Source organism: Mastacembelus armatus, chromosome 24 (genome assembly GCF_900324485.2).
Source record: "Mastacembelus armatus chromosome 24, fMasArm1.2, whole genome shotgun sequence".
Taxonomy (NCBI): domain Eukaryota; kingdom Metazoa; phylum Chordata; class Actinopteri; order Synbranchiformes; family Mastacembelidae; genus Mastacembelus; species Mastacembelus armatus.
In genome coordinates, this window is record NC_046656.1 from 14,475,851 (window position 1) to 14,503,772 (window position 27,922).

General features: G+C 42.5%; 1 protein-coding gene across 6 annotated transcripts in view; it reads right to left on the reverse strand.

The window, feature by feature from the left end:
* utrn (utrophin) overlaps positions 1–27,922 on the reverse strand; it is a 148,154-nt gene that overhangs the window by 80,075 nt on the left and 40,157 nt on the right. For 5 of the 6 annotated variants that reach the window (XM_026318701.2, XM_026318702.1, XM_026318704.1 and 2 more), the window contains 21 exons: positions 27,667–27,846; positions 26,922–27,050; positions 25,973–26,143; positions 25,746–25,802; positions 25,288–25,449; positions 24,462–24,599; positions 24,222–24,314; positions 23,897–24,067; positions 23,475–23,647; positions 22,145–22,295; positions 21,079–21,254; positions 20,635–20,770; positions 20,004–20,153; positions 19,644–19,796; positions 19,434–19,535; positions 19,147–19,267; positions 18,588–18,805; positions 18,336–18,453; positions 17,911–18,116; positions 16,826–16,980; positions 16,402–16,591 (listed from right to left, as the gene is read on the reverse strand). In XM_026318701.2, coding sequence (XP_026174486.1) covers positions 16,402–16,591; positions 16,826–16,980; positions 17,911–18,116; positions 18,336–18,453; positions 18,588–18,805; positions 19,147–19,267; positions 19,434–19,535; positions 19,644–19,796; positions 20,004–20,153; positions 20,635–20,770; positions 21,079–21,254; positions 22,145–22,295; positions 23,475–23,647; positions 23,897–24,067; positions 24,222–24,314; positions 24,462–24,599; positions 25,288–25,449; positions 25,746–25,802; positions 25,973–26,143; positions 26,922–27,050; positions 27,667–27,846 — 3,150 coding nt within the window. Of the gene's footprint in view, positions 1–12,601; positions 12,764–16,401; positions 16,592–16,825; positions 16,981–17,910; positions 18,117–18,335; positions 18,454–18,587; positions 18,806–19,146; positions 19,268–19,433; positions 19,536–19,643; positions 19,797–20,003; positions 20,154–20,634; positions 20,771–21,078; positions 21,255–22,144; positions 22,296–23,474; positions 23,648–23,896; positions 24,068–24,221; positions 24,315–24,461; positions 24,600–25,287; positions 25,450–25,745; positions 25,803–25,972; positions 26,144–26,921; positions 27,051–27,666; positions 27,847–27,922 lie in introns of those variants that run through there. The other variant, XM_026318705.1, reaches the window with a different exon arrangement.

Below are 27,922 nucleotides of genomic sequence, written 5' to 3' on the forward strand. Positions count from 1 at the left end.
TATAAAAAGAAACAAGTGGGCTTAGAGAGAGGAAACGCTGCAGTCTCATGGCAACAATGTCACCGTCACTGAGGAACATCAGGCCACTCACTCACACACACACTCACACACACACAAATCTTGGAAAAATGAAAAAGTAGATGGAGACAAAACACCCTCCTGTGATTGTTCTGTACTGGAGTTGGAGAATAGAAATGAATGAAACTCACAGCAGCGTAGGAAAACTGAGTCCATCTTCCATTACTGTGACTATTTGTTCTCTCCAATTCAGTCCCTTTATACATGCAATTTTCAGAAGCAATACACAGCTGTCAGGCCAATATACCTCACACTACTAGGAAAATATGATTGTGGGGTTTGGGAGCCATCCAATCAGACTTAAAACTGTTTCATATGATGAAATTGGATCATATCAGCAATATGGCCTGCAATGCCCAAGAGACTTTTGCCTGGGTATTATAACTCCGTGTGAATTCACATCCAAGGGCTAAGTCCATAGCATCTCATTTAGCTGTGGACTTTTTTTTAATAACTCATTTGTATCTTTTTTTTTTTTTTTTTTTGCCTCATTAGGCAAAAAAAGATAGATTTGCATCTACCAAGGATAAACTCTGCGTTTGAGCATCTTTCTTGTAAATTGTACGTCAGCCTGGTCAAACAGTCATATCTGCTGAGTGATGGTCCCCACAGTGATGGGACCAAACAGGAAGCGCTTCATTTGAATTTTCCGATGGCTGCACAGTGTCTTGTTTCTAATACGAAACCCAAGCTCATAACCACAGAAAGGGTTAGCAGGAGAAACTAATGAAGTCACACATAATTACCTTAATGCATTCAGTGAAAGCCAGTTTTGTCATAATTGAAGCCATTAAAATACATACAGACATTTCAATGGCTGAGAATGAACAATGGGCGGTCTCCAAAAGGCAGACTACAAATGAGCCCAAATGATATCTCTTCTCTCTGAAACATTTTACTGGCAGTAGCAGGCCTGAAATTTGACCTAAAAATGGAAACTTTCCTGGTACTGTAATTTGGATTGATTCATGTACTCAGGCCACTTGTTTCGGGAGCTTTCTGGCCCCCGTCTCCTGACTTGCTCGCATTTCTGCTTAGCTGGTGTTTCTCCTGCTCAGAACTAATCGCCACTGTAATCCTAATGAGGAAAAGTAATGCACTCAGATTTCACATTAATTTTCTAAAGTACACAGACCAAAGTACTAGAAAATATTAATACAACCCACGTTAGTTTTCGTACTTCAACTCTAACCACAAACAAAGTCACTCAAGTGCTGTGAACAGTAGAAATTAAAGATCTATAACAGGGACATGATGACTTCAGGCCTAAAAATAAAAGCTGGTAAGGCATTAACATGGTTGATGAGGCACTGGTGAAGTGGTGAGGGGCACAGCTTGTGTCAGAGCTGTATTGTGCGGTCAGTCTTAGTCCCCGTTGCCCGTTATGAAACTGCAACCTTTAAAAAAATATATATATATATACTGGCTCTAGCACTTTTTTAGCTGTGCCCAAATTACCAAAGCATATCCCTGCTGCATGTGTAGGGTAAGATGACATTTCTTGTCCCTTCATTATTTTTCCTCTTCATTTCACCTCACCTTCCTGCTCGCCGGTCCCTTTTCTCATCGCACTGACTGCCAGTGACACTGTCATAGCAACCAGCATCTGCAATTCGTGCTTTCTAGCTATATATTATTGTAACCCTTACACAAGGAAGCCCACACCTTATTAATGCTGTGACTCTCCTCATCTCTGTCATCACTTTTCAAATGCAACATGTTAAATATTGCTATGGAAAAGTACAGACAGACACCTCTATGGATTGAGCCACAGTTTTAAGTGACAGAATTTGGATCTTGCCAGGAATGAAATAAGATGAGGTGTGAGGTGGAAAAGTGAAGCGGAGCCCGATGGCAACGCTTTTTATAAGCAGTGGATTTATGTTCAACCTCCTCAACTACAGTCAGAAGTTTAAAAGGAGCCAGACGAGGTGGATGTTTGAGCTGTTGACCGCGACCTCCAAGTCATCAACATGAATAGATATTTAAGCAGGCACTTCTAACTGAAAGGAGGGGACCTCAGGCTAACACAGAGCATGCTGGAAGGATAACATATAGCATCCCATGTGGCATGGGAACAGCTCAGGATCCCACAGGAGAAGGACATAGGTGGGGAAGAAACACATTAGAGCTACGTCAATTTATGTGTCCATGGAGGATTTTTTGATAAATTTTGAAATAAGCAAAAACCAAGAACAGCAAACATTTGAGAAAACACAGGACAAGTCCGCAAAGCTCTAAAATGCAATGGGTGGATAAGATGGGGAGAAAGAATGACAGTACTTCAATAGATATCCACTTAGAGATGCAGTTAAGCAGACACTAAAATTATTCCCAATGCGTGCACTTTTAGATAGTTGTGATGCCCAATTTGTCACCCTGTCAGACTGCTGCTTATGCTGATCTTGAGACAGTAAACTCTCCATTCTGTCAACAAATGTTATAAAGTTAAAAACCAATATCTCATAAGTGCTAACAGGAGACTGAGTGGTAACACTGGTGGAGAGTTAGTGATCGGTGCAGACAAACTCCAGGGTGCTGATGCATGTTGACTGAAAATGAAGGTCTCACTTCATTTTGCAAGTAGGTCTGGTCTATCTTATGGTTGCATACGTTTCATTAAAAACATAACAGATGCAACACCTGTGCCCAGGCACTTGGGGTTAAGAACCATCCGCAGTGTTTTCATCTGTGATGCTGAATCCAAAATGCTTCTCGGATGGTTTGGTGTCATGATGACCTTTTCAGGCGTTGCCAGTTTTCTCCATTTTGCATTCAGAGAACAACAATAGTCTTGATGGAGTGATAAGGTAAACAGAGAATACACAGATGGTTTATTTTAAGAACGCACCGATGCACTAACACAGAGAATTTTGAATTTACGGCCATACATTGAAATCTTAGTTTTCTTTACTGCACATTCATGCAGATTTTGAATAGAAAGTGACAGTCTAGTTAATAGATGGACACATGGTTAAGAGGTGAAGGAAAAGTAATTAATGTTGTCGCACAGTTAAGGAGTGAGTGTATCTTGTATCTTTTATGGGGCAGACCCCACACTGTGAGCCGGATACTCTAGCTCTGTGTGAGAGGGGACATTTAGCAGTAGGGTATTAAGGCCATCCCGACTGAGTTATGATCACACACACAGACAGTACAGAGCGAAACTAGACAGTCAGTCACTAGTGATGTCAGAGGGAAGGTCAACAAGAGGAAGGACAGAGGCTGAGAGATCCAGCGGCTTGTCGATTGCTCTGTCAATCATTTAGTTGTCCACCAGGGCGGAGCCTAAGATGGGCTATAAATAGAGGTAAGCAGGATGGAAAGAGGACAGAGGACAATTATGATACATCAGCCAGAGGTAAAGGTGTGCTCCAAAGTGTGTGTGTGTGTGTGTGTGTGTGTGTGTGTGTGTATTTCCCAGAGTGGACAGTGGTAATGAATGGGCTCGCCAGGATGGAAAACATCAATCCAAAATTAAATCTTGATGAACTACCACAAATCAACAAACCTGAGGGCACGTACAAAATAAACACACACAAACACAAAAACATCACTGTATGTAGTTATGTCTTTGTGAGGACCAAAACCAACATTTAGACTCAAATTCTGTTTCTGTTTGAAACCTCCAGCATTAACCCACTACTTAAATGTGGCTAAAGTCTACATTCAGTATAACCAAACACAAAACACCACAATCTGGTACTGTAGCTGCATTTGTTTTGACTATTCCTGTGAGAAGCTTGCAAACACACAATAAGACAGCTCTGTTACCGTTGGTGTAGAGGAAATTACATTGTTGATATAAATGGGGTGGGCAAAACAATAAAAAAAATACTTGGCAGTTAAACACAGTACAATTCAACAGCAGCACAAAACACATCCTCCAAAATGACAACATAGCTGCAACAACTGTACAACATTTTCAACAAAAACTCAGCCATAACACCTTTATAAAGGAGGATTAGTTAGCTTGGTGTGCCTAATAAACTGCCAAATGAGCGTGCACCACCCATGTGCAAACACACATATTGCTGGTAGATTCCCCTGCATTGTTTCAAGCATACATGGTTTTTGAAGGGCACTCAGAGTCTCAGAGAAATGATCTAATTACTGTCATTAGAGACATCTAATTGGAGTTTTAAAATTAAAAGATTAGCACTGGCGCTAACTGTGCTAAACTATTTTAGGGCTTCAGAGAGCAAAAATGGAAACGACAGAGGGGGAGACAGCCAAAGCGAAACAGAGCGCCTGCCTAGTGGCCATCTCACAAAAATAAGAATATGGTTCTGGGCATATTATCTGCCCCTTTTTTGACCTCATCAATGAACACACAGAGCCTATGAGAGGCAAAGGGGGAATGCGGTGCCCTACGGCCCCTGCTCTACCCTTGCAGCCTCCACACCACTTCACTAATTAACAATTGTTTTAATCCTCCTTTAATTCTGCTGACAACTGCACAGTTTGTGTGTGTGTGTGTGTGTGTGTGTGTGTGTGTGTGTGTGTGTGTGTACGTTGTATGCTGAGGGTCCCTCACACCATCCACCAGATTAGTGGAGCTACTCTCTGCCAAGCGTCGCCCACAGCGACCAAAGGTAATTGCTTTTTAATTAAGCCCCCAGTGCTAATCCCAGTGATATTTAGCAGGCACGAACTGGCACCCACACATTCACAGGCACTGACGCTAAAGAGGGGACAGAGCCTAAAAGAGGGAGACATTCAAGAAAACCTACCCAGCTGTAAACTGGACAAATGTCTAATAGGCTTTGTTGGTATTTCTCTTTTGTCCACAGTGGGAGGCAAGACAGGTGGTTAAAAATGAAGTTGTTCATGTACTGAAGCAATAAATGAATTTTCACCACATGCCCAATCTGAGTATATCCCTCAGACTGAAAATGAGCACTCAGATCAATTGTGGACAGTGTGTGTGAGAGTATGCGTGCATGAGTGTGATGGTCTCTCCAGTGACCCTCAAAACAAGCCCTCCAGAACTCAGAGATGAAAAAGCCAATTGTACCCTTCTATCGACCACATCTTTGCTCTCTTTTCTTCTTCTGTCACTCTGATCTCTGTCCTCAACTCTTTTCTTCCCACCTTCCCCACTGTCTCCATTTCCAATTCTCACTCTCTCATCACAATAACCCTATTTTCTTTTCCCATCCTTCCACAGTGTCATGTTTCTATTTCTCCAACCTCACCTCATTTCGACACACACACACACACACACACACACTGAGCAGCCATTTTCTTCTCTATTATGACATGTTTTTATTCCTCGTCTGTCTTTTGAGTCACCCTCCTTGCTTCCTTTTCAGAGAAGCCAGACTCATCTCCTCCGGGGTGATGAGTGAAAATGTCCTTCTTTTCAGACATTTGGGTGATAACTATGAAATATGCTGAACCAATGAACACCCACACTTGCAGCCGTGTAGTAAATCTAATTTTATTCCTCCTCACGTCTAACAGCTCAGAATTTTCTTTGATGTCTTCGGTCCGATGCGTGAAGGTACCAGTGAAGCAGAGTTAAAGCTTATGTCTTGTGTCTGTCTTTCACAAACATTTCCATTGCTCACGCTGATCCTGTCCTGTCATCTCTGATCCCTCTCTCAACTTTCTTGAGTATCTCACATTTGATGGAGCTGTCGCATGTCTAATCTTTTAATATGTGATATGAAAAGGACATTTCTGATTTAATGCATCTTTCTAGTTTTACCAAAAGCTGCTCAGCACACCAAGTACAAGTGAGCGGCAAGAACTCCTTTGGGCAAAGTTAAGATTTTAAACAAACTCCGCTCAGTCTTTCTGTAAAGTGAATCTGACTTCCCATCAGACTCTTTTTCCACATGGTTTTACTTTTTTCTACTGTGGCATTTGACTCTGGCTCCTGTAGCTAGCTGTAACCTCCTGCAGACTATATATAGCACGATTTATCTTTAATCTCTCTGTGACATAACAGCGGAAATCATTTTCAGTTGCTTTTTGTTTTTGCTGCACAGTATTTATCTCTGAGGGCATGCTCAGTGCACAATCCTCCTCCTTTAACCACTGCATACTGCTGTTCCCTTCATGCCATTACATTCTCTCTGGGTCTCATTTTTTCCCTTTTACTCTTGTCCTTCCTTCTCGCTGACTTTTCTTCCACTGCTTTTTTGGGGTTCCACTCTCATCTCCCTCCATCTTTATTTAGGGCCACTGACAGTCCCAAGTCAGGGATTTTCCTTTCATAGTAAAAATGCAAGCTGATGTTTTGATAAACGAAGTGTTTAAATAATTTCTTGATTAAGATCATTTTATCAAAATGTTGGACTGAATTTGTTGGAAGATATTATATATATCCTTAATTTCAGGAAGACAAAAAACATATTGTTAAAGTACCCACAGCAAAAGATGCACACTCCAAAGCTGTAGTATTGAAACACACAAAACTTGCAGTCAGCCTAAGGCTATTACTTTAAATCGCATATGATGTGCTAGTGGGTATAATTTCAGTGATGGGAACTGGCCCCCAAGGGTCTGACCTTGCATGATTAGATGCTGCCGTGTCAGAGAAAACCATTTGATCAATGTTTCAGCAGCATGTAATGATCTGCTCCATAAGCGGACCCAAGCAAGCCATCTGTCTAAGACTTGAGGAAAAGATGGGCAGAAGGTTTTAAGAGGATCGGAGGAAAAGGGGTAGAGGAGCATGAATGATTTAAGAGTGGAATGTGAAGAGCAAATGACAGAGTATGTACAAAGAGGCTATGACTCTGAGCATATGCTGGATATGGATTACTGGGGTACTATCAGGGAAACAGGTAGTGACAGGGGTGAAGAAGAAAACAGGTACAGAAGGGGTGTGTCTTAATGCTTCTTAGCTAAGAAAGTGGTTTTAGTCAAAGACGTATTTCCTTGTACAGTATGACTGTATGAAGCATGAAGGTACAAGGTTGGTTAAATTAAAAAAAATGTTTTGCTCCCTCAAAAACAGACATTATCCTTGAAAAAAGAGAGGAAACATTGTCATAAGGAGAGAACAACAAAAGAGGAGAAAACAGAAATAAAAGGGGGAGAGGTCAAGGAGGACAGAAGTGTAGCAAGAAATATATCTGTGTAAGGATTACACACAATATTCACTCCTTTAATCTGAAACTGTAATATTTGTCAGCACCAGAGAGACACAGACGCTCATACACAGGGAGGAAACACAATATGGGCTGTGAGTCAGCACTGTTTGTGTGCTTACCATAGATATTGGCAGGGTGGGACACTGGTGGGGGGCAGAGCTCACGGCTTGTCCCTGTAGATTGACTGTTAGACCAAGAATAGAAGGAGCTGGAAAAGAAAAATGATCGCAGCCCTCATTTTATTTCCCCCCACTTAGGTCGCCCCCTGAATCGTGCCCCGACTCGGTCTGGCAAACAGTGCAGGCGACAGTGAAAGGAGAGGGAGCTAGAAGGTCAGAGAGACTTCAAGCGGGCAACAAAAATCACCGCCTGCCACTTCTCACTGCCAGCAGGTCAACGTGCCCCGTTTTCTGTTAGTCTCCACAAATCTGTCAGGATTTTTGAAATTGTATTTTTACAGCAATTCTGCTCTTTTAATTATGACAACATTAAAAACAATACTAAAGTTTTATTTATATTATTTATAGCAAAATCATAACAAAATGATTTCAATATAAAAAACAACTACAGCAGCAGAAAAAAACATGTTTAGGAGGATAGAGTAAAAGATCACAGGAAGTCAAGTCTGTAAAATGTGCTTTTAAAAAGCATTTTTAAAAAAAAAGGATCAGATTGAATCTAATCTTTGTGGGAAGGCTGTTCCAAGACTGCAAAAGGCTCTGTATCTGTCTGTTAGAGGGAGAGATAGTCATGACATGAAGGAGAGCAAAGAAAGGTGACTAAAAATCTTAACACGCAGGTGAATGCATCGCTGTGCGACATGTCCTTTTTGTCCTGTGACTCTGCAGGACATCGTAATTTCTATCCTGTCTTGACTTGGTGGGATCAGGCTTGAGAAGTCTGGGCCGGCCACAGATCACACTGTCAGGTGAGTTAGAGGTCTCTGGCTGAGCTGTCTAAAAGCAAATCTCCCAAACCAGCTCAATATGTTTTAGTATAAAGTTATGTTCAAAAAATAAGGCATGAACTGCTTTGTCATGTCTTGTTTAGATACTGTTTGATCACAGGTTTTCAGATTTAAGTCAGTTTAGTCTTGTGTTTGATGTGTTTGGTAAAAGGAGCCCACAGTGTCTCTTCATATAGGGATGACACAAATTTTGAGATACTGGTTTATAGCATCCATTTTAACCTGATTCCAGGTAAACACCTCATGGCTGCAGTCCTAAACGCTGGTCATTCACTGACACCAGCATTGACAAAATTACAATGATAATCCAGAGAGGTGACTACACAGCCGTAACCTGACCTAATACAATGATTTATCATACTAAATAAACATAATGCATAAGCTGACAATGCCCTTAAGCTATGTGGTCTTCATTGCCAACACACTTCTAAGAAATGAATGGCAAATACAAAAATTTGCAAAAGCAATAAATAAAAAAAATTGACAACATTTAAGCAATATTAATGCAACAATAACAACAAAAATCAACCTCTTTAATTCCCAGAAAACACCTTTCCATGTGTCTCTCCCTCCTTTTCTCTCACCTTCCCAGGCTGAAATGTTGTTTATACTGACTGCCACAGGTTGAAGGACTAGGTGGTTGCACAGCTTTCCAGCACCATAAAGCCTATCTGATGATTAACCGCACAAGCATTAGTGCCTGAAAGCCACTAATGGAAGTGTGCACACAAAAATCCATCGATATAGTGCACAAAAAACACAAACGCGACACACATACATGCATTACAGACTCAATAAGTGGGTTTTACTGGATGTGGGATGTAGAGAGGGAGACAAAAGGAGGCAGAGAGGTAGACAGGTTTTAATCTATAGTCTATAGTTCACCTAATATTGGATGTCGCTTGTCAATCAGAAGATGGGTTTCTCAGTCCTCATCTTCTTATGACTGATTGGTCACTTTCTGCAGTAACAGCAATTGAGAGCAGGAGAGCAGCTTAACTCTGGGCTGTATCAGTGATTTAAGCTCTATTTCAAATTACCACCCCTGCCAATATGAAATCCATCTGCGGTGATTTACATGGAGTGTTGATTGGGAATGGAATCCCATCCTCATTTGCTTTTATTGTCCCTGCTCTCTCCCAATACTGTCTTGATGAATTTAAACGATCTGTATTTATGAATTTGTTACTACATAATTTTCCCGCCTGTGACTCATCACTCAGGTTCGCCGCAGTGTAAATCCATGGCGAGGATGCAGAATGCATTGTGGGCATGTGTGCCCATGCATTAAATGAGTCTAAGCATGCATGAGAGGAGGAATATCTGCAATCTCAGTGTCAGCCAAGTTACTGGGGGGGTTATCTGCCTGCACCTGTGGCCCTAACTGCTATTGCTAACACTTGGTAATAACCGAGAGGAACCTGGTGGAGTACAAGGACAGGCAGGTCAGGTATAGCCTGGCTGCATGCCTGTGCCTGAGTCCCCTGTCCTGTGGTAGCAGTGAGCCAGGAGCAAAGGTGGATGGAGTGTGGAGCCCAAAGGCTGAAATATTTGCCAGACAAACAGTAGGAAAAGACAAGGCATGACTCCACATTGTCACTGCCTTAGGGCTGTTTCCAAAGTGGGCTTTGGCTGTACACAGACACACACACATACACAGTAGCAGCCAGTGACACAGTAATGAGAGTAAGAGGACGCTCCTCAGGAGAGAGGTGGGCCCTTCAGCCAATTCTCAGCTAGTGATTACACACAGAGACAGAGCAGAGCAGAAGAGAGGAGATGAAATGAGCCACCAGGGTCTCTCTGTATGCCTCCGTATAAACTAACCAAGCAAGAACTCTTTACCGTTAAACTATTCATGTCACAGGCTTGCAAGCAACGAAGAAGCGAGCACAAGGCCACAGGAGGGTGGAAGGAAACAAGGCGTTACAAAGATTCAGTGACCATGTTTAGATTTAAGGCAGTGAGTGTCTTTAATGGGAGTGAATGCAATTCTATGTGTGGGAGAAATGTACTGTAAGACCATACACATAAACAAAGCCTTAGGGAACAGTGTACAGATGTAGAATCTGTCTAATAGCGTACAACCTATTAGACATTATCGCTTTGTATTGGGAAAGTGGGTGAAGAAAACAGCTTACGCGCCAAATAACAGATGCAATTCTAAAAGGAGTCCAAATTAAAGGGCTTCTGTTTGCAAAGACCGCAAAGCTCGGTGTTATACATGAAAATAATGAGTGCCATTAAAAGGCCACGCTAACATGCATGCAACCAAAAGCTCCCAGGGAAGCACAATTAACAGAAAAAGATAAAAATTTCCTATCATCCATAGCAAGGTAAGCTGGCATGGCAGTCATCCAGCTCTATCCTGCCACTGTTAGACATAGTGGGGACCAGTATGATGGCTTTGCACCTTAATCAGATTGCCAAAGATAAAATATAGCCTGCATGTATTATAAAGCATTTGTGCCGGTGGGCCAGATGATTTGGTTAATGATCTCCCTTGCTCACAGTAATTAAATTTAGTATTAATCAATATAAATCTGTTTAAAGAGGAGGCCACCAGTTTATTTAATATCCCAAATCAGACAATGGCCAGGTGGGCAGTTTTAGGACCAGCAATGTCCTGAAACAGCAAGAGCAACCAGACCTGAGAAGGTAAGCCTCAAGCAAATCCATCATCGAGAAGTCACTGTTCCAGTCTGGCGGACAGTTAGCGCACCCCTGGGAGACAGGACAAGTCTGGCATTACTGATTCCCACAAGGGAGAGCAAAATAAAGCTGGAATGACCAATGCAACCCAGGGGAAGGTAATCAAGTGTGGAATGACTGATGCCTCCCACCGGTGAGGATGCAACCCAGGAAGGTCTGGTCTCTAAGGATGCTGAGTGGAGCCAAGTGAGCGATTCAAGCTGAATACATTTACAATAAAGAAAGAGCAAGTGATGACTGTGCAGATACTGTACATGTTTGAGGTTGCAGGAAAGATCAGATTTCACTTGTTTTGCCCAGAATCAATAAAACAAACAGATGCAAATAATAGGAAATAATTAATGAAGAGCAAAAAATTTATTAATACCCAAGGTTCTGTTTATCCCCTGTCCTTGCACCTCATTTTTTACCTAGTTTTGTCTTTGTACCATCTCCCTGTATCTTTCACTGTCTCTTTTCCAGAGAACAGCAACATAAAATATGTGAAATACCCTAGCAGAACTCTTCTACAATCACATTGTAGCAAAAACTATAAAGAAAAGCTGACAATCAAAAACACATGCACATGCAGAAAAGAAGGGCATGGAGCTAAAAAAAGATGGATTTATGGATTAAAGGGTGGATTAAGTTGAACCGCAACATGCTTGTTGAGCCATGATTGAAGCTGGCGAGGAATCAGAAATTGGTCTGGCACATTAGTCTCTCTCTCTCTCTCTCTGTGTGTGCACAGAGCTGTTAAACCTCAACAGCTGGTCCCCTCTGCCCTCTGACTGAGAGCAGGTCAATGTACAACATACAATACAAGAGAGAGACAGCAGTGACAATAAGCAATCAATAATAATCAACAGGGGCACAAAATGGCACCAAGTCCACCACACAGCAGCAGTTGGTTCTTCTAAGGGGAAATCAATATAGTTGACACGTGCCTGTAACAGGTTACAGGTTACATTAAACAAGACCAGTTTGTTTAGCTCTTTGCAAATGAATCAATGTGGCAGCAGCATGTCCAACAGCTTGAGTGACTTCAGCATTTAAACCACATCACCATAGCAAAGTCTTTTAACAACTTTAATTAAGGGGCTTAATTGTTAATTACATCCACTACTCCCATCAATCCAATGACCAATGAGGAACTTAAGTCTCCTTTTAACTAACACGATATATCCAGTCTGGAGGTTTTTCACGAACATTAACTGCAAAAATACAGTATGGATGCTCACTCCAAAACAACACAACACACACTCTTCTAAGCCTTATTAGTTTGTTTATGGCTGCACCACTATAAAGTCAAAACTCACTTCAAAACTGACAGTATACACATAAAAATACAAAGCATGTACCCACAACAGGGAGGCACAGTTGGAATTGTTGTTTATAATGCGGAAAAGGTGTCAAAAGTCCAAAAGTCAGTGTAGCATGCACACACACACACACAACCAAATGACTCATGGAAAAAATACACTATAAGTGGAGGAGGTAAAGACAGACATGGTGAGCCACTGATTTCGTAAAAGAAAGGATTTCTACATTCACACATACTAACTTTAAAATTGCAAAAATTCTGTGGTCTCAAAATACAAACACAGAAGCTTCAAGAAAACTCCAAAACATACAAACTGAAAAGTTTGACAATAAGTACAAGTTTAAATGTCTGTGTAATTTAGCAAAAGAAAGAAGAAGAAACAAAAACAGCAACTCTCTGTCGCCCAGCCCGCTGTCTCTCTTGGGGTCCACATACCTTACAGAGTTTCTGGTAGCGTGGCGAGGAGATGGCCATCCTCTGGAGCCTGTGTAGGAAGACCACCACTTTCTGGAGGGAGGTCCGGACCATGGCCATCATCTTAAGACTGCTACAAGTCTGCAGCAGCCTGCTCCTGGTCCGCATGCTAGCACTGCCCTACCCCGCTCATATTGTTCTCCCTCTCCCTCTCCCTCTCCCTCTCCCTCTCCCTCTCCCTAGCCAGCCGCCCAGACCCCAGCCAAGCTGACGTGATGCTCACACACACATGCACGCACACACGCACAGACAGAGAGAGAGAGGCAGAGAGAGAGAGAGAGGAAAAAATACACACACACACTCGCCAACGTTCTCAGCTCGGCAAGCCCCACGTCACGTCACATTTACAGTACAGAAACACTACACAAGGTGAGCACAGCCTTAGTTAGCTCTCCCTCTCTTTATAAACAGTCCCTGTGACACAGCATGCACACACACACACACACACAGACACACTCACAAACACACGATGATGCAGGAGAGCAGGACAAAACGAGACACTCACTTTCTCCTCCACGCGGACATTCACACGTGCACCCCGGCTGCAGACCCAGAAGAGAATCAAAGAAATCACTTGTGACGGCCCCCTGCAGAGTCAGAAGGGAGGTTGATGGAGAAACGGGAGATGAAGAAGATGATGAAGAAGACAAAAAAGGGAAAGAAAAGTGGAAAGTGCTGGCAAGCTGAGGAGGAAAGGAGAGTGGAAGGCACGAGTTTCACAGGATGGGAAGAGAAGCTGCCCGTACGCGTCTCACTTTTTACTGCCACTGATTCGGAGAGAGAAAGAAATGCTGAGAGAGACAGAGAGGGGGAGAGAGACGATACTCCATTTGGACCACAGAAAGAGAAAGAGGAGGAGAGAGAAGGAGGGAAAAAAAATGAAGGAGACAATAAAAAAAGAAACGATGTGAGTTAAGAAAAACACCGCTACCACTGGGAAGTGAGAATGACAGTACGGAAGGCAGCCAACAGATCAATGAGTGAGAGACAGGGAGAGAAAGAGAGAAAGGAAGAGAGAGAGAGACAGCAGGAGAGAGGGACTCAGCGAGAACTCGGAGTACAAATGAGATGCGCTCACACAATAGTTACAAAGAGGGAGGAGTTATTCCAGGCATCCAGGGTTCCTGGAAATAAAAGTCCCATTCATTTTCTGAATTGCCAATGGCAGTGACTGATAGCTGGAGCACTTCCACCGCTTGGATGTGCATAAAACAATAGATGACAATTTATATACAGTATGGAAGGCTGCACTGTATACCACTTTTAAATTAAGATTTCATTTTTGATTAATTTAGCAAACACAGGATCGTTTTCTTGAACAACAAAGAATTTTAAATTGACTACAGCTTTGATTTCACACCTCAGACTGACTTCTTCACCACAGCAATAGTCATAGTCTATAGCCATCTGTCGCACTGAGCTGTCGGGGTAAAAACATGATTTCTCAGCTGTCTTCCTCAGCAAGCAGAGTTTGATGTGCTTGTTTGCCTCATGCTCGCTGAGCTACATGCATCTTGGTGACAACTGAACAAACTACATTCAGCAAGAAATAGTCTTGAATTAGAAATCTATTGAATAAAATCTTCACCTGTATTTTTTGTTTGTTAGTGGTGCCCTGGTGGAAAGCAGGATGACAAGGTCAACAGAAGATATAAGGCTGCGAAGTACCTTAATCAGTGCAGAGAACAGCTAAAATCTGTTGGAGGCATACAAATAGCAGAGAGATGATGCTGAGAGACAAAAATCTAGGGGAAGAAAAAGAGTCAGCTAAAAGCAGAGATTACCATAAAACAGTTGCTCAGATTCCGCAGAGCCCCTGACCACAATTTGAAAGCTATTGAGGTTCTCCATGACTCTTTCTGCTTGACGTTCATTTGAAGTACTGCTAAAAAACACTGTCTCCCAAACAGGAGGCATTTATTTGAAGTGAGGATAAAAACCTCTGTGTCACCCAAGAGCAGGGCACTTTACACTGATGGGCCCCCCCCCCCTCCCATATCTATGACTCATGCATTTAAAATAAGCACAAAGACACAAAACGGTGTGTTCAGAGCAGCACTGCTGTGGACACATTACAGCACTTGGTCTGTACGGATGGAGGAAGACTCCAAAGCAGAGAGGGGAAACAAACAAATAGACTTCTTAAGTCCTTACCTACATGGCCAACAAGAAAAATAATCATTTACCAATAGACTCAGGCACACACGCGTACAGTTATTGAGAGAGGGGATCAGATGAGCTCACTAAAGAGGTCTGTTTAGATGAGGTTTAACTGCCAGCAGCATCCATATCAGTTTCTCCACAGAGTATCGGCTCTGCTTCACAGGGAATTACAGGGCAGATGTAGTCTTTTGTTGGCTCAGTGTTAATGGCACTGACAGTACCAGGTTTGAAGTAAGAGGTTGTAGGAGGCATGTACATCTCTGTTGTTCACTTTGCTGAGGTCAACACACACACACACACACACACACACACACACACACACAGTTGAAATGCCCACAGCCAAACCTGTACAAAGCTAGTATGATAAAAAGCAGCTGCTCAAACTGCGTGCACATCTCCTGCTAGATGCCACTATTGCTATAGCTTTCATTGTGTGTGTGTGTGTGTGTGTGTGTGTGTGTGTGTGTGTGTGTGTGTGTGCGCGCGCGTTGTAAACACTAAGAAGAGTTAGGTGGAATGATAGTACATACAGTACTCTGAGATCCCAGAGAACTACTCAAGAGTTTGTGATGCCATTCAAACACTGGGAATTATGCCTTGCAAAGGGCATTCACACAACAACTTCAGGACTGGACTGTCAGAAAATAATCTAACATAAACACAACACCAAATTACACATGACATAATAGACTACTTTATATATACTGTTCCACTTTATTTAACAAATCTAAAGACAGTGATCCCTGTGGTACTGTCTGCAAAATGTGGCAGAGCCTCAGTTCAGTTTTGATAATGCTGCAAATGCCACACTAGCCCTCTACATTTCTGGGAAATACCAGTTAATGTGCCACATTTGTATTTGTCATTCCTCCTTCACTTCATCAATTGTGCCTTTAGTAATCAGAGGTCTGTCAAAAAACTGCAACTAAAGTAACTTGACAGTGAACAACAAAGGGCCAAGGGCAACAGTCTATGTTAACCCTTCTCTGTGGCTTTCTTTCATTTATCTACTTTCAATACCTGAGTTCCATCCATCAATCTCTAAGTCAACTATGACAGAAAGATCGAAAAAAAGAGAGAAAAGACAAAAAGCGTAAAGATAGTGGGTATTAACCAATTCAGAAAGATTCACTCGTATGCTGATGCACCAATACTTCTTAAAATATTAGTGTTTGATACTTCTTTTGATTTTCAAACCAGTTGCTTTTACTGCATTTATCACACACTTGACAGACTTTTTAGAAATAAAATCCAAAATGACGAGTGTCAATAGAGACTCCTGAGAGACGGTCTGGGTAAATGACAAGATACAGGAAGCACAAACATACAATGATCAATGAGCTGCACTTGATGCATACAAAGTCCTCACATGCCGTGTGTCTGCCATCTCATTCACACACCTTAAACCAGCAGTGGTCACAAGCCCAGACACAGTTCTGTCGGTGAGGGATGCATTAATGAAGGATGACACCGAGATAATAGGCTAACACCTGTGAGTGGACTCCACACACAAACACACACACACACACACACACACACACACACACACACACACACACACACACACACACAGTTATCAGTCAGTTTATCAGCCCTACCTCCAGCTGTCGCCTCAGCTCCTTCACGTGGGGGGAGTCCTGAGACAGGTCTTCCCTTTGGGAGGCGTCAGCCAGAACGTTGATTGTAGTCTCCGCCTCTTGGAGCCATTTTAGGAAGGTCTCCAGCTCCCTGAGAGACATCTGCAGGCCCTTCAATTCGCCATCCAGCTGGGCATGACGGTCACTCGCCCTTCAATCAACAACAATAGGTAAAATATGTGAGTACACATAAGAAAACATATGACTTAAAGGTCTATAACTACTATAGTTGTCAGTATATGATTATTTAATATCTTGACCTCATTTTATACTATCAAATGCTTTGTGCATATAAGCACACCATCAGGTAAACAGGAGCGTGTGCATGTGTGTGTGTGTGTGTGTGTGTGTGTGTGTGTGTGTGTGTGTGTGTGTGTGTGTATACCTATTGTTGATGCTGTTCCAAGCAGCATTGTGTTTATCTGCGACCTCTTTGATTCTCCGGGTGTCGTCTGTGGAATACTCCCGCAGAAGATGATTGGACAGCTCGCTGAAGGCCACGACTGTAGCCTGGCCCCGGCCCAAGTCTTGGAGCAACGCCTGTAAAATGATCAACTCGGTGGCATTAGATCACTGTGACACTGAAAATGTGACTCAAACACTATGAGTTATTGTGAACAGCCCTGTTGGCAGCACTGCAGTTATTAATTTGCCTTCATTGTTTTCTTTATATTGTTTGTGCCTTGGTACCATATCTGCTCTTAGTAAGAGAAACTGCTATGTGAGGTTATTAATGACCTATTCTCAAAGCTTAATTAAATTAAGACAAACCTTAGGCATTAAAAACAAAGAAATTAGCTATTCTACTGCTCAGCCATCTGACATTGTTTGTTTAACCTCTACTTAATCAATAGGTTACAAATGATCCAACTGTTATTCATAACACCAGATTACTACTCTAAACTTAGCCCTAGCAAATAAGTCATCCGTATATTACCCACAGGCACATTTTTCCAAGAAAAAGATACTCTTCGCTTTTTTTAAATGGATAATTACTCATCATTACAACACAACACAAACCAGGAACAGAGAGCTTTGTATCTCACATGCTGAGTTCTGTTAAACTCAGTTGCCCTCTAGTGTTTGGTTCCTATAACGTGTCAGAGACTCATAAGGCAGGATTTGTTTCCATAAACTCTCAGGCAAGTCATAACCTCAAATTAAAATGATGGATGATGTGGGAGTATGAATATTATTAAGGTTCAAAGTGATACTACAGAGGGGTGATTTATTCATTCCCACCTTGTTCAGACAGCTGTATAAAAGGCCTCAAACACTTTATGAAGTAAACTTTGGTGTGGTTGAATTTTTTTCTCTATTAGGAAAGTCAGCAAACACATTCCTTTGAGTACATCTCTAGCCTATCATAATGACAAAGATACAGAATCACAGTCAATGACCTCAGCGTGGAAAGACATTAGACCCACAGAGGACATGGAGAGAAGTTTAGCAGTGAAACTTTTCTCTAACCTTGTTGTCAGCAAGCTGTTTAGTCAGGGGATCGCCAGACAGCTGAAGAAGGCTGTGTAAATGTCCTTCGTTGTGCCCAATAAGGGCCTTCACCTCTTTCCTCTGCTCCTCCCACTGCCTGCTGTGGCCAATCATGTTATCCAGCTGCTGGAGCCGTGCCTCAACACCATGCTGAGTGCTGTCCCACTGACTGCGTACCTTTTCCACTACAGACAGAGACAAAATGAAACTGTTGCTGTTTCATTGATTTGAATACACTATAACAAGCATAAATACAGATGAAGCATAAATACAGATAAAGCAACATAGATCCTGGGTGAAAAAGAAAATACACATCCTTGCAGTTGTTTTTAGAGCAGCTAATATTTTTCATATAGTGTTGTCTCTTGACACTGTTTCTAGTGCGCTCATTCTGCTATACATACATTTCTCAGTAATGGATGTACGAATGTCGAGATTAGAGGTCTTGTTTTTGATGTTCTGTGCCAGAGTGAAAATGTCCTCTAGCTGGGGGTGACGCTGCTCCAGGTCATTCTTTGTCACCTGCCAGGGTAAAGCACATATACAAAATGCAAACACATTTACACAAAGTATAGAGTGAAAAAGCATTTGGCTGCTACTGCACTGAAAAATTGAAAAACGGTTTCCCTCCCTCCTCTCTTGTTCCCACTTCTCACCTGCAGACGTCCCATAGTAGTCCTGATCTCCTCTGTGTCCCCCACGGTGACAATATTAGACTTAAGCATTTGAGTGATGAGGACTAGCCAGTCTGCTAGCTCAGTGGCTGTCTCGTTGAGGTCGGTGGGAGCCACGGTGTCTGGTGTGTGCGGGGTTTGGTGGTGGGGGTCCTCGCTCATGAGGCTGGCCATCTGTACGGCTGAGGGGACTGCAGACACTGAAGCATGGGCAAAAATAGGCGAGGGACCCAAGTCAAGCAATGTTGACATATAGAACTTATTTAAAAGGAAATGATGCACTGTACATATTATATATTTTTGGTATTCTTTGTTTTTTTTTTTGTTTTTTTTTTTTTTCCCACCCAGTATTTATTTCCTGTTGTTTTTCATATCCTGTCCATGATCATTAAAACTCATATATGTCATTTTCTCTCTCTTATTAAAAACTTAATACTTCATTGGGCCCATGCCCAGTCTTTTCATCATTATGCCCTTGAGTAATAATACATAAATGAGGGAACTCAAGACGATAAAAAAGTGTATTTCTGGACATCTTTACCAAGCTGCTGGTGCTGGACCACATGTTGGTGCTGTGTCCAGGGAGAGATGGGTGGTTGGAGAGATTCCCTCAGTCGGCCATCCAGGGCTTTCCAGTCAGCTGCAAGCTGTTCTACGTTGCTCTACATGCATGAAGGCACACAGGGACACATAGGTATAATTAACAATTGAGTATGAACTATTAGCAACAGAAAAGTTTTAATTAAACAGCCAATTAAGCTTTAAATTATAGGAAACAAAATTACTCAAAGTGAGGGAGTGGTGCGTTAACAGTACAATATAGTACACCTTTTCATGAGGGAACAGCTGCTGTCGTCTCTGTAGCTCTATAGAATGAGCCAACAGTTCCTCCAGGTCCTTCTTCCTGTCCCTCATGGACACCTCCAGAGCCTATGAAGGGAGTAAGAATTCATTTTAGCTTCAACATCAGTGTTTGTGGTAACTGGACTTTTAGTGCGGCCACATGTGTCGGTTCCTGTAACGTGCTTAGATTGCTACCTGGGCTTGGCCAGGACTCAGGCCTCTTGTCGTGATTGTCTGGTGTGTGACCACGACCCAGTCAGTGAGTCTGTTCATCCTGTCCTGGAACTGTGCGTGACTCTGCAAGTTGGACTCCACCTCCCCGACCTTGTCCAACAACTCGTGTGTCACCTGCAGGGGAAAAGGGGAGCAAAAGGGAAGATGGGAAAGACAGGGAAGGATGGCAGCGAGGGATAGAGCAAAAGAGGATAAAGCTAAAGTAGCATGGAGGCCATTACACTGCTACCTTATGCTCAACTCAAGACAACAGCTTTGAGTATTGGCAAAAATGCTGAAAACCAGGATATGGGCAAGTAATAGTGGTGTAAAAATGATCACCTTGCCCCAGTTGCGGTTGATGGCTCTCAGTTTGTAAACATGTTGGTCTCTGCTCTGAGGGCTCACGCTGGGACTGGCCAGGATCTGTGGAGCATGCTTGTTCAACCAACCGAGACGCTCATTCTGTGCATCCAGTTCCTCAGCAATGGCCTGCAAGAAAAGAGGCGCTGACCTTTCATTTCACAAAGAATCAATCTCACTTAGTGAAACTAAATAAGAGAAAAGAGGTAAAGACAAATCAAGAAGTAATGCTTGCAGGTCAGTGGAACAGTTCTTCAACATAAGCACAGAAACACCAACAATGTGTCTCCACAGGGGAGAAGTCCAGCTGGAGTTCTTGTCAAGTAGGAATGAAGGCAGGAAACACTGAGTGCACTTCTTGCCTTCAACTGCATTGTTGAAAGCAAGCAGTGAGAGTTACTTCTTTCTCTGTGGGTTTTCTGGGTTTGACAGCTTCTGCTTGTGATTGAAATGTGGAGAGCAAGTTGTGGAAACAGGGAAAGAACACAAAGCAAACACACTCAGAGCTGACCATAAAAATAGATGAATCTTCCAGCCCTAGACCAAGAATAGAAATCTCCATGCTCCCATGAATCACACTAACGTTAGCATGCTTTGGGCCTTGCTGTACCTTGAGTTCTTTGAGGTTTTTGTCAGTGGCGGTGACAGGTAAGGAGTTGACAGCGTTTTCTGCCTGCTCCAGCCATAATGCCAGCTCCTCGCGCCTCCTTACCAGGTCTGACAGGGCAGAGTCCCCTCCAGTCAGCCTGCACGCACACACACAAACACACATTGCATACAGATAAAAATCTCAATTTCCTGGACGTTGCAGGCTTAATCCTGAAATTTACATTTAAATTACTGTTATAGAGTGATTTACCACAATGATAATGTTTAACCTGTCAAACACTGATAAAGAAACACCAAGATGTTATATAATCAAGACATAGTAGGATATATTTTCCATATTTCATGGTGTTAAAAGTCAAATATGACGTATCCCCCTTAATGATTTTACTCATTACAAGCTCGTTTACATGGCGTTGCGTCCTGTGCGTTTCCATAGGAACATTACCTGTGCTGCCTGTCCAGGACTTGGCAGCTGACAATTCTCCAACGCTGACCCAGAATGTCCAGCTTCTCTTGAAGCAGCGGTCCATCAGGTGATGACAGCTGTCCAGTAATATGCTCTCCAGTCCGAGTCAGTAGAGCCAGGACCGGTTGGTGACTGGAAAGGCCTTCCTCCAGCTCCTAACAGGTTCATAAAGGAATGAAAGAAAGTTTGATGGGGAGAAAAAGGAAGAAAAAAAAACAGTTAAAACCGCTATCACTCAAACAGCTTAGGTTGATTCCCTCAGAGTCAAATCCCCTGCTAGAGTCCATCACTCCAGGCAAATCTCTGCTTGACACATAGGCATGATTTGTGGCAAATCAAGATTTAAGCTGCCAAATCTCTGCATCCACCAAGAGAGATTTAACTTGCCAAGACAGACCCATAAAGTAGGTTGAGCGATTGTAAAGTCTGCTAAAGGGTGAGTCAGTTAATTGATCTCTCAGTTCCCATCCACTTGATCCCTCATCTCATTCTCAGTAACTGTGAAAATATGTAAAGGAGTTACACCAATGGTGAGTAACTATTTTCTGCTAATCACACTGATAAAGGTGTTAATGGTGGTGGTGGTGCTGTCAGCAATAATGCCGTGACTTTAGGGAAGTAAATTCTACTTGGAAATGAAATTGGTGCTTTAGTAATCTAACAAGGCAAAATTAGAGCCCCCTTCTCATCTTACTCTTCAGCTCATTTCTCTCAATTTCTTGCTGAACAGTTAGATGTGGAGTGTGTTTGTTTATTAGGTACAGCATGGAACCCATTTTTCCCTTTAGTGAGCAAAATGCAACTATATCCTTTTTAACAATTCTCAAACATATAACCAAAGCATCCTGGAAAAAATGATTACAGCACCTTCTTCTCAGCTATAAACATATGAAATGTTCTGTCCATATCACTACTTACTATACTGTCAAAAATAATCCACAAATACAAAAACATCTGGAGACTGCTTAGTTAAACCTCTGGATGTCTATGCGGTGATGTGATTAAATGCAAATCATGGGAAATACACCACTGTGCCTCCACTGACCTGTTGGTGCTGTCGTGCAGAGTCCAGGTTCAGCTGTCCATCAGGACCAACGCTCTCGGACAGCAGTGCCTCTGTGTCAGTCAGCCACTGGCTCAGGTCATTCATGTCGCAGTGTAACTGCCTCCATTCCTCTATGGCACGGTCAAAACACCTGGACAAAGAAACACACAAACACACATCACACATCGCCCATCGCCCATCACCCATCCATCCATCCATCCATCCATCCATCCATCCATCCATCCATCCATCCATCATCTACCACTTATCCTGGAACATCATGTGCCTGAGCCAATCCCAGCTGGCACTGGGGTGTCAGAGGCAGGTTACACACAGATTGCCAGTCTATCAATGACTAAATAGCACTAAGCATTTTCCTGACATTTTTAGTCTCGTTTATGGTGATAGGCTTAATACAAATGGGTGAAAGACGCAGGCATTCTGGTCTTTAAGGATAAAACTGTGTTGACCCACTGGGAAATTCCATGAATTCTAATAAGGAAAAATGGAACATTTGACCTCTATTAAACACTAGAAAATACCATGACAATCAGTAACCCCTGGCGGCACTGGAAGGTTCCCAGAAACACAACTGAATTAATCAGCAAAGACAAAGAGGCCGATTACTTAAAATGCCTAGTAGAAAAAAAAAAAAACAAAACAAAAAAAACCCCAGATGTTTATCACATTCATGGGTCTACATGAGGACTGTTTGCTCTCACAGGTCTGCTCACTGCTGAACAAATCTGATCAGAGAGACACGGTGAGGAAATGAATTTTTTCAATGAGCAATTTTACAGAATATACTCCACTGTTTGATTTGGATTAAAGTCCTGGGGTTATTGTGAGTACAGATGGAGAGCCTCATCATTTGTATATAATCTTCAAAACAAGCCTCCTAATTTTTAATAGCCTGTGCATACAGTGTACTCAGCAAATGAAGACTGTTTATGCCCAGGGAATTCTGTTGATGGGAGTCAAGGTCATCGTGTGTGAACGTGTGTGTATCTGCATGTGAGTGAGTGAGGGAATATGCGAATGGACGGGAGATTGTTTATGCCCAAGGAATTGTTTTGATAGTAATCAAGGTCAATGTGCGTTGGAAACTGTGTTTCATGTCCTGGTCTATCTCTTTATCTGTTCCTGCTCTCTCGACTTGCAGACAGATGGTATTTAATGTCCCTGAAGCTTGAACCTGATGCACAACTTCATACATGTTTCATATCCAAAGAAAAGCAACTCGTTCACTTCTCTCTCTCTCGTGACAACACTGTCTGTTGAAAGACTTATTCAACGCATGTGAAGTTGTGTGTGAAGTTGGTGCACGTACCCCTTGCGGTGGTTGTAGATGCGGTTAAGGCGGTCCCACTCAGCATTGAGCTGTGTGAGCGCGTCTCCGATCTGAGCCACCTCCGCAGGTGAGGCGTCTCGAATGGCATCAGGCTGGCGCTCATGGATCCCTGTGACCTGCTCACCCAGACGCTCCAGGTTGTCTTTAATATTCTGAGAAAAGACAAATGAAACATGAAGAAGAGATAGCAAATTAAAGAAAGGAGGCACCTTTGCCTTGAACAAGTTGTATATTTTAACTTCATATTTGGCAGTGGGTGATCTGGCAGAGACTGCCTTAAATAATTTGATCACTAAGAAAAGAAAACAGTTATGGTCAATTTTAACTCCAGATTGAAAGCCTACAAAATCTTAACTTTCTTGTGTAATTTTGTGACGAAACTAAAATACAGCTTGGGCCACCTTTAGTATGTCCTCCTGGCTGGAGAAGTCTTCATAGAGGCCCCCACTGAGCTCAGAGGAGTTCAGGAGCAACTCATTGTCAGCCATGGCGAGAAGCACTTTATTGATATCCAACAGGTAGTCAGAGGAGCTCAGAGAAGGAGCACCGATAGGCTCCACTACAGGTAGCTCCTACAGTGCAGGGCAGAAATGATGAACACTCTTATCCCATTTAATAATACAGAAACTGTGCTTAAACTAACAACGAAAGACAAGTCTCAATTTCTACAGAGACAGTGTAGTGTCTATGTGTAGAGTTTACTGTATGCAAGTTTAAATCGCTCACCTCAGCCGAAAACTCTCTTATCTGCTCTGTGAAGGTTTGAGAAGACGACTCCACAGAGACTTCTACCTGCCTGGTTCGTAGGACTCTCAGCTCCTAAAGTGGACAAACACATAAAAATGAAATCACCATCATGACACTCAGCTACATTTTCCTGGGTAAACAAAAAAAAAACAAAAAAAAACACCCATTCCCAAATGAGATTTGCCTAATGAAGATAACATATTTTTTCATGCATCTCACCCTGTGAGCAGAGTATTGGCTCTGGAGCCGGAGCAGCAGAAGGCTCAACTCCTCCCTCTGGCCCTCATCTGAGGCTTGCTGCAGAAGCTGTTCTCCTCTTTTGAGCAGGTATTCCACACTGGCTTTCTCCTCATCCATCTGGTGCACAGAAAGTAAAAGGTCAATTGGAGGATTCAAAATCCTGCAATTCAACACTCTTTACCTACAGCAATCTTCAGTGCATTTTACAATCTATGTTCTATTTAATGGGCATTAAAAAAAGAACTACCTACCATAAAGTAAAGTGACACTGGCTCAAAGTTTCTCCTTTACTAAACAAGCAACACGTTGCTCAGAGCTTAGACGTTGTAGCTACTTCTCAGGAAAATACAGTTTAAAAAAAACATTAAGAGCTTCCTGACTGGCACAATGACCTTGTTTTGGATTGGTCAGATTTGCTCAGCTGGGGTGTTCAATGTCATAAACTGATAACAAAGACTCAACTGCAGACTTGTTAGACCTTGAAATGCCCAGTCAAGATGGCAGCTTTATACAGCCTGTAGGGCTGCCTTCATAAAAAACCTCAGAAAATGACAGGATTAGAGTCAAAAAGAGAATAATGGGAAACTCAGGACAGCTTTCTGTGCATATTTTCAAACTGCTAAAAATGGCAAACCTTAATTGAAACCTTTGACCAGACACTGGGCACAGCACCTATTCCCTCACCCACAGCACTACAGTATTTATCAGTATCAGTTGTCCTTATTGTCAGTGCTATTCCTTTGCTTTTTTGTTAATTTAATGAAATTGCTACAATAGGATCAAATTGAAAGCTGGCCTTGTGTACCTTGTCATCATCCAGGATGTTTATTGGGTCCTGTTTCTGCTGCAGAACCCTCAGCGTGTCCTGGAGCTCTGCCTGAAGCTCCTTCACCTCACTGGGCACCAGCTCCTCAGCGGGACGAGTCTGACTCTGACTCTCTGCTCGGATCTCCTGGCTGTGAACGACCTGATGGGAAAGAGCAAGCACACACCTCAGGCAACTCGTCAGAGTCAGTAAGATAAATGTAATTATCTGACTGATGCTCAAAGAGAATGTTAAGCTGGGTATAATTTGTGATACCACACTGACTCCAAACTGAGCCTTGGAGGGTTTTCTTTAAAAACTCTTGGACGCTATTTCAATGTAGTTGGGATAAAATTAATGATGTCCCCTTTGTCAGTGATGAAGAACTTGGTTGTGAACTGGTTAGTCTTAAAGATTAAATCACTCTTAAAGCTTGTGCTAATAAAAGCTTCTTGTACCTGCTGTGGGTCCTGCTGATTCATCTCAACACCACCTGACTCCTGACTGGTCACCATCTGAATGGCAAACGATGAGCAGCCAAACTGACACATACTGACTGTACAGGTTTTATTTGACATTTGACTATTTCTGTGCACGCAGCAGCAACAAATTTCACACTGGGCTTGTTATTAGCAAAACTAATCAAAGATTATGATGCTGTTGATTTTAGTTTGTACTTTTGTACCTTGGCAGCTTTGATGTGCTGGGAGACTTTGTCAAAATTACAAATGAGCTCAGTTAGTTTGGGCTCCACCACGTCTTGGCAGGCGGGTCCCCTGCTGGTCATGAGGATGGTGGCCTGGTCCCTGACGTTGTCCACGCGCAGGCTGATGCCCTCCAGCTCTTCCAGCATGCGCTGAGGACAGACCGGAAAGTAAATCATCATTTATTTATCAGCTTTTGCAATTTGGTCAATGTCGCTCGGCCTTCGGTCAGACCACAGAGCTAAGTACAGCATGTGCTGGTCAAGGCTAGCAGGCCTGGGGACCAGCTGATATTTAGTGGAGACCTTCAGTTGTCATGGCGAGAGACAGGGACAGGTTAAGAATTGAATATAACTGGAAGATAAATTATTTGACACTGACATAAAAGGCTCAGCTTCTCCTCTTTCCCAGTTTTCCTTTAGCTGCCTTCTTTCTCATACTTCAGCGAAGCTTTCTCTCGCCCCTGCCTCGGCTATCTCTCACTCTCTTTTTATTTCATCTGGAGACAGACGGTGAAAGTGCAACGGACCACAATCCATAACGGTACATTTAGAAATGATTGATCATTACTTTGCTGATCCATTCATGTGGAAATGTATTGAAATCTCTGTTCAAAAGGTAACAGAAGGGTTATTTCTTGATAGATTGTAGGAGAAGACGTTTTCTTGGCAGAGGCGCTGATTACCATAAAGCAATTCTGAAGAACTATTGGAATTTTTTAAGCTTGTCAGAGTACCAGCTCTGCCAATTCCTACACATTTTTCAGACTTTACAGACAATGAAAAAAAGTATGAATTACCTAACTAACTTTGTAATGATGGCAGGCAATAAGGGCTGCTAACCTCACCTCCTGTGTCAGCACTTCAGACTATTCTCATTTCATTTTTGTTGATGCTTTATTGCTCAGTGTGATGAGGCTCTTTCCCTTACCTTGACCACCTTTTCCCTCTCTGTCGGGGCAAGCCGTTCAGCCTCGTCCAGGTGGATCTGGGTCTGGTAGAGCCAGGTGCTGATGTGAGCCAAGTTCTCATCAAAAATTTCCACCTCATTCTGGTGACTCTGCACAGAAAAAAACAAAGGCTCAGAGTTGTGACTAAGACATATTAAAAATAAACTTTCACTGGTGTTTTAAGGTCCTCCTGGGTTTTCACTTTTTTTTTTTTGCTTAATCTAAAACAAAGCCATTATTGATTCTCTGAGCCTCCTGTAACCTTTACAAAGCTTGCTGCAGTGAGTAATTACAAGGAGGAACATTTTTTAATCTTTTTGTTCCAATGGTAAACATATTTTTATTGAAGAGGCGATTTGCATGCCTTTGTGTTGTTCTTCAATTGAAGTTCATTTTTTCACCTCGCTACTGCTATCACTCAACTTATGCAGCGTAATGAGGAAATGTTTTATTTGCGGCGTAAATCATTCAAAGAAATAACCTTGTACTTTTAAAATCTTTGCAAGGACAGGAAATACTACCTTCAAAACCTATGAACTTTTTAGGATTTCAACACATACCATTTGTATTTAAATAATTCCAGCACTTTTGATGTGTATTATTAATGCATAAAACATTCATACACACACACTCGATGTCCTTGACTCTCCTAAAATAAAATGAAATTAAATAAACACAACGACTCTTCATTCATTGAGCTTCACAGTATAAAATATTTGTGCTCACCAGCACAGTACTAAGCCAGTCCTCAGTCCAGGTACAAACGCGACCCCAGGCTTCATTGAGGCCACATAGTCGGTCCTCCAGCTCAGTCTCGCTGCCCTCCACCAGAGTCTGCAACCCAGCGCTGGTCTCCATCAGGCTGGACAGCTCCACCTTTCGACGTTCTGTCTCCTTCAGCAGGCCCTGGTAGAGCAACACACAGATACATACAGAGCCATCTGATGACCACCAGATCGCCATAATTCATGGCCTTATCAGC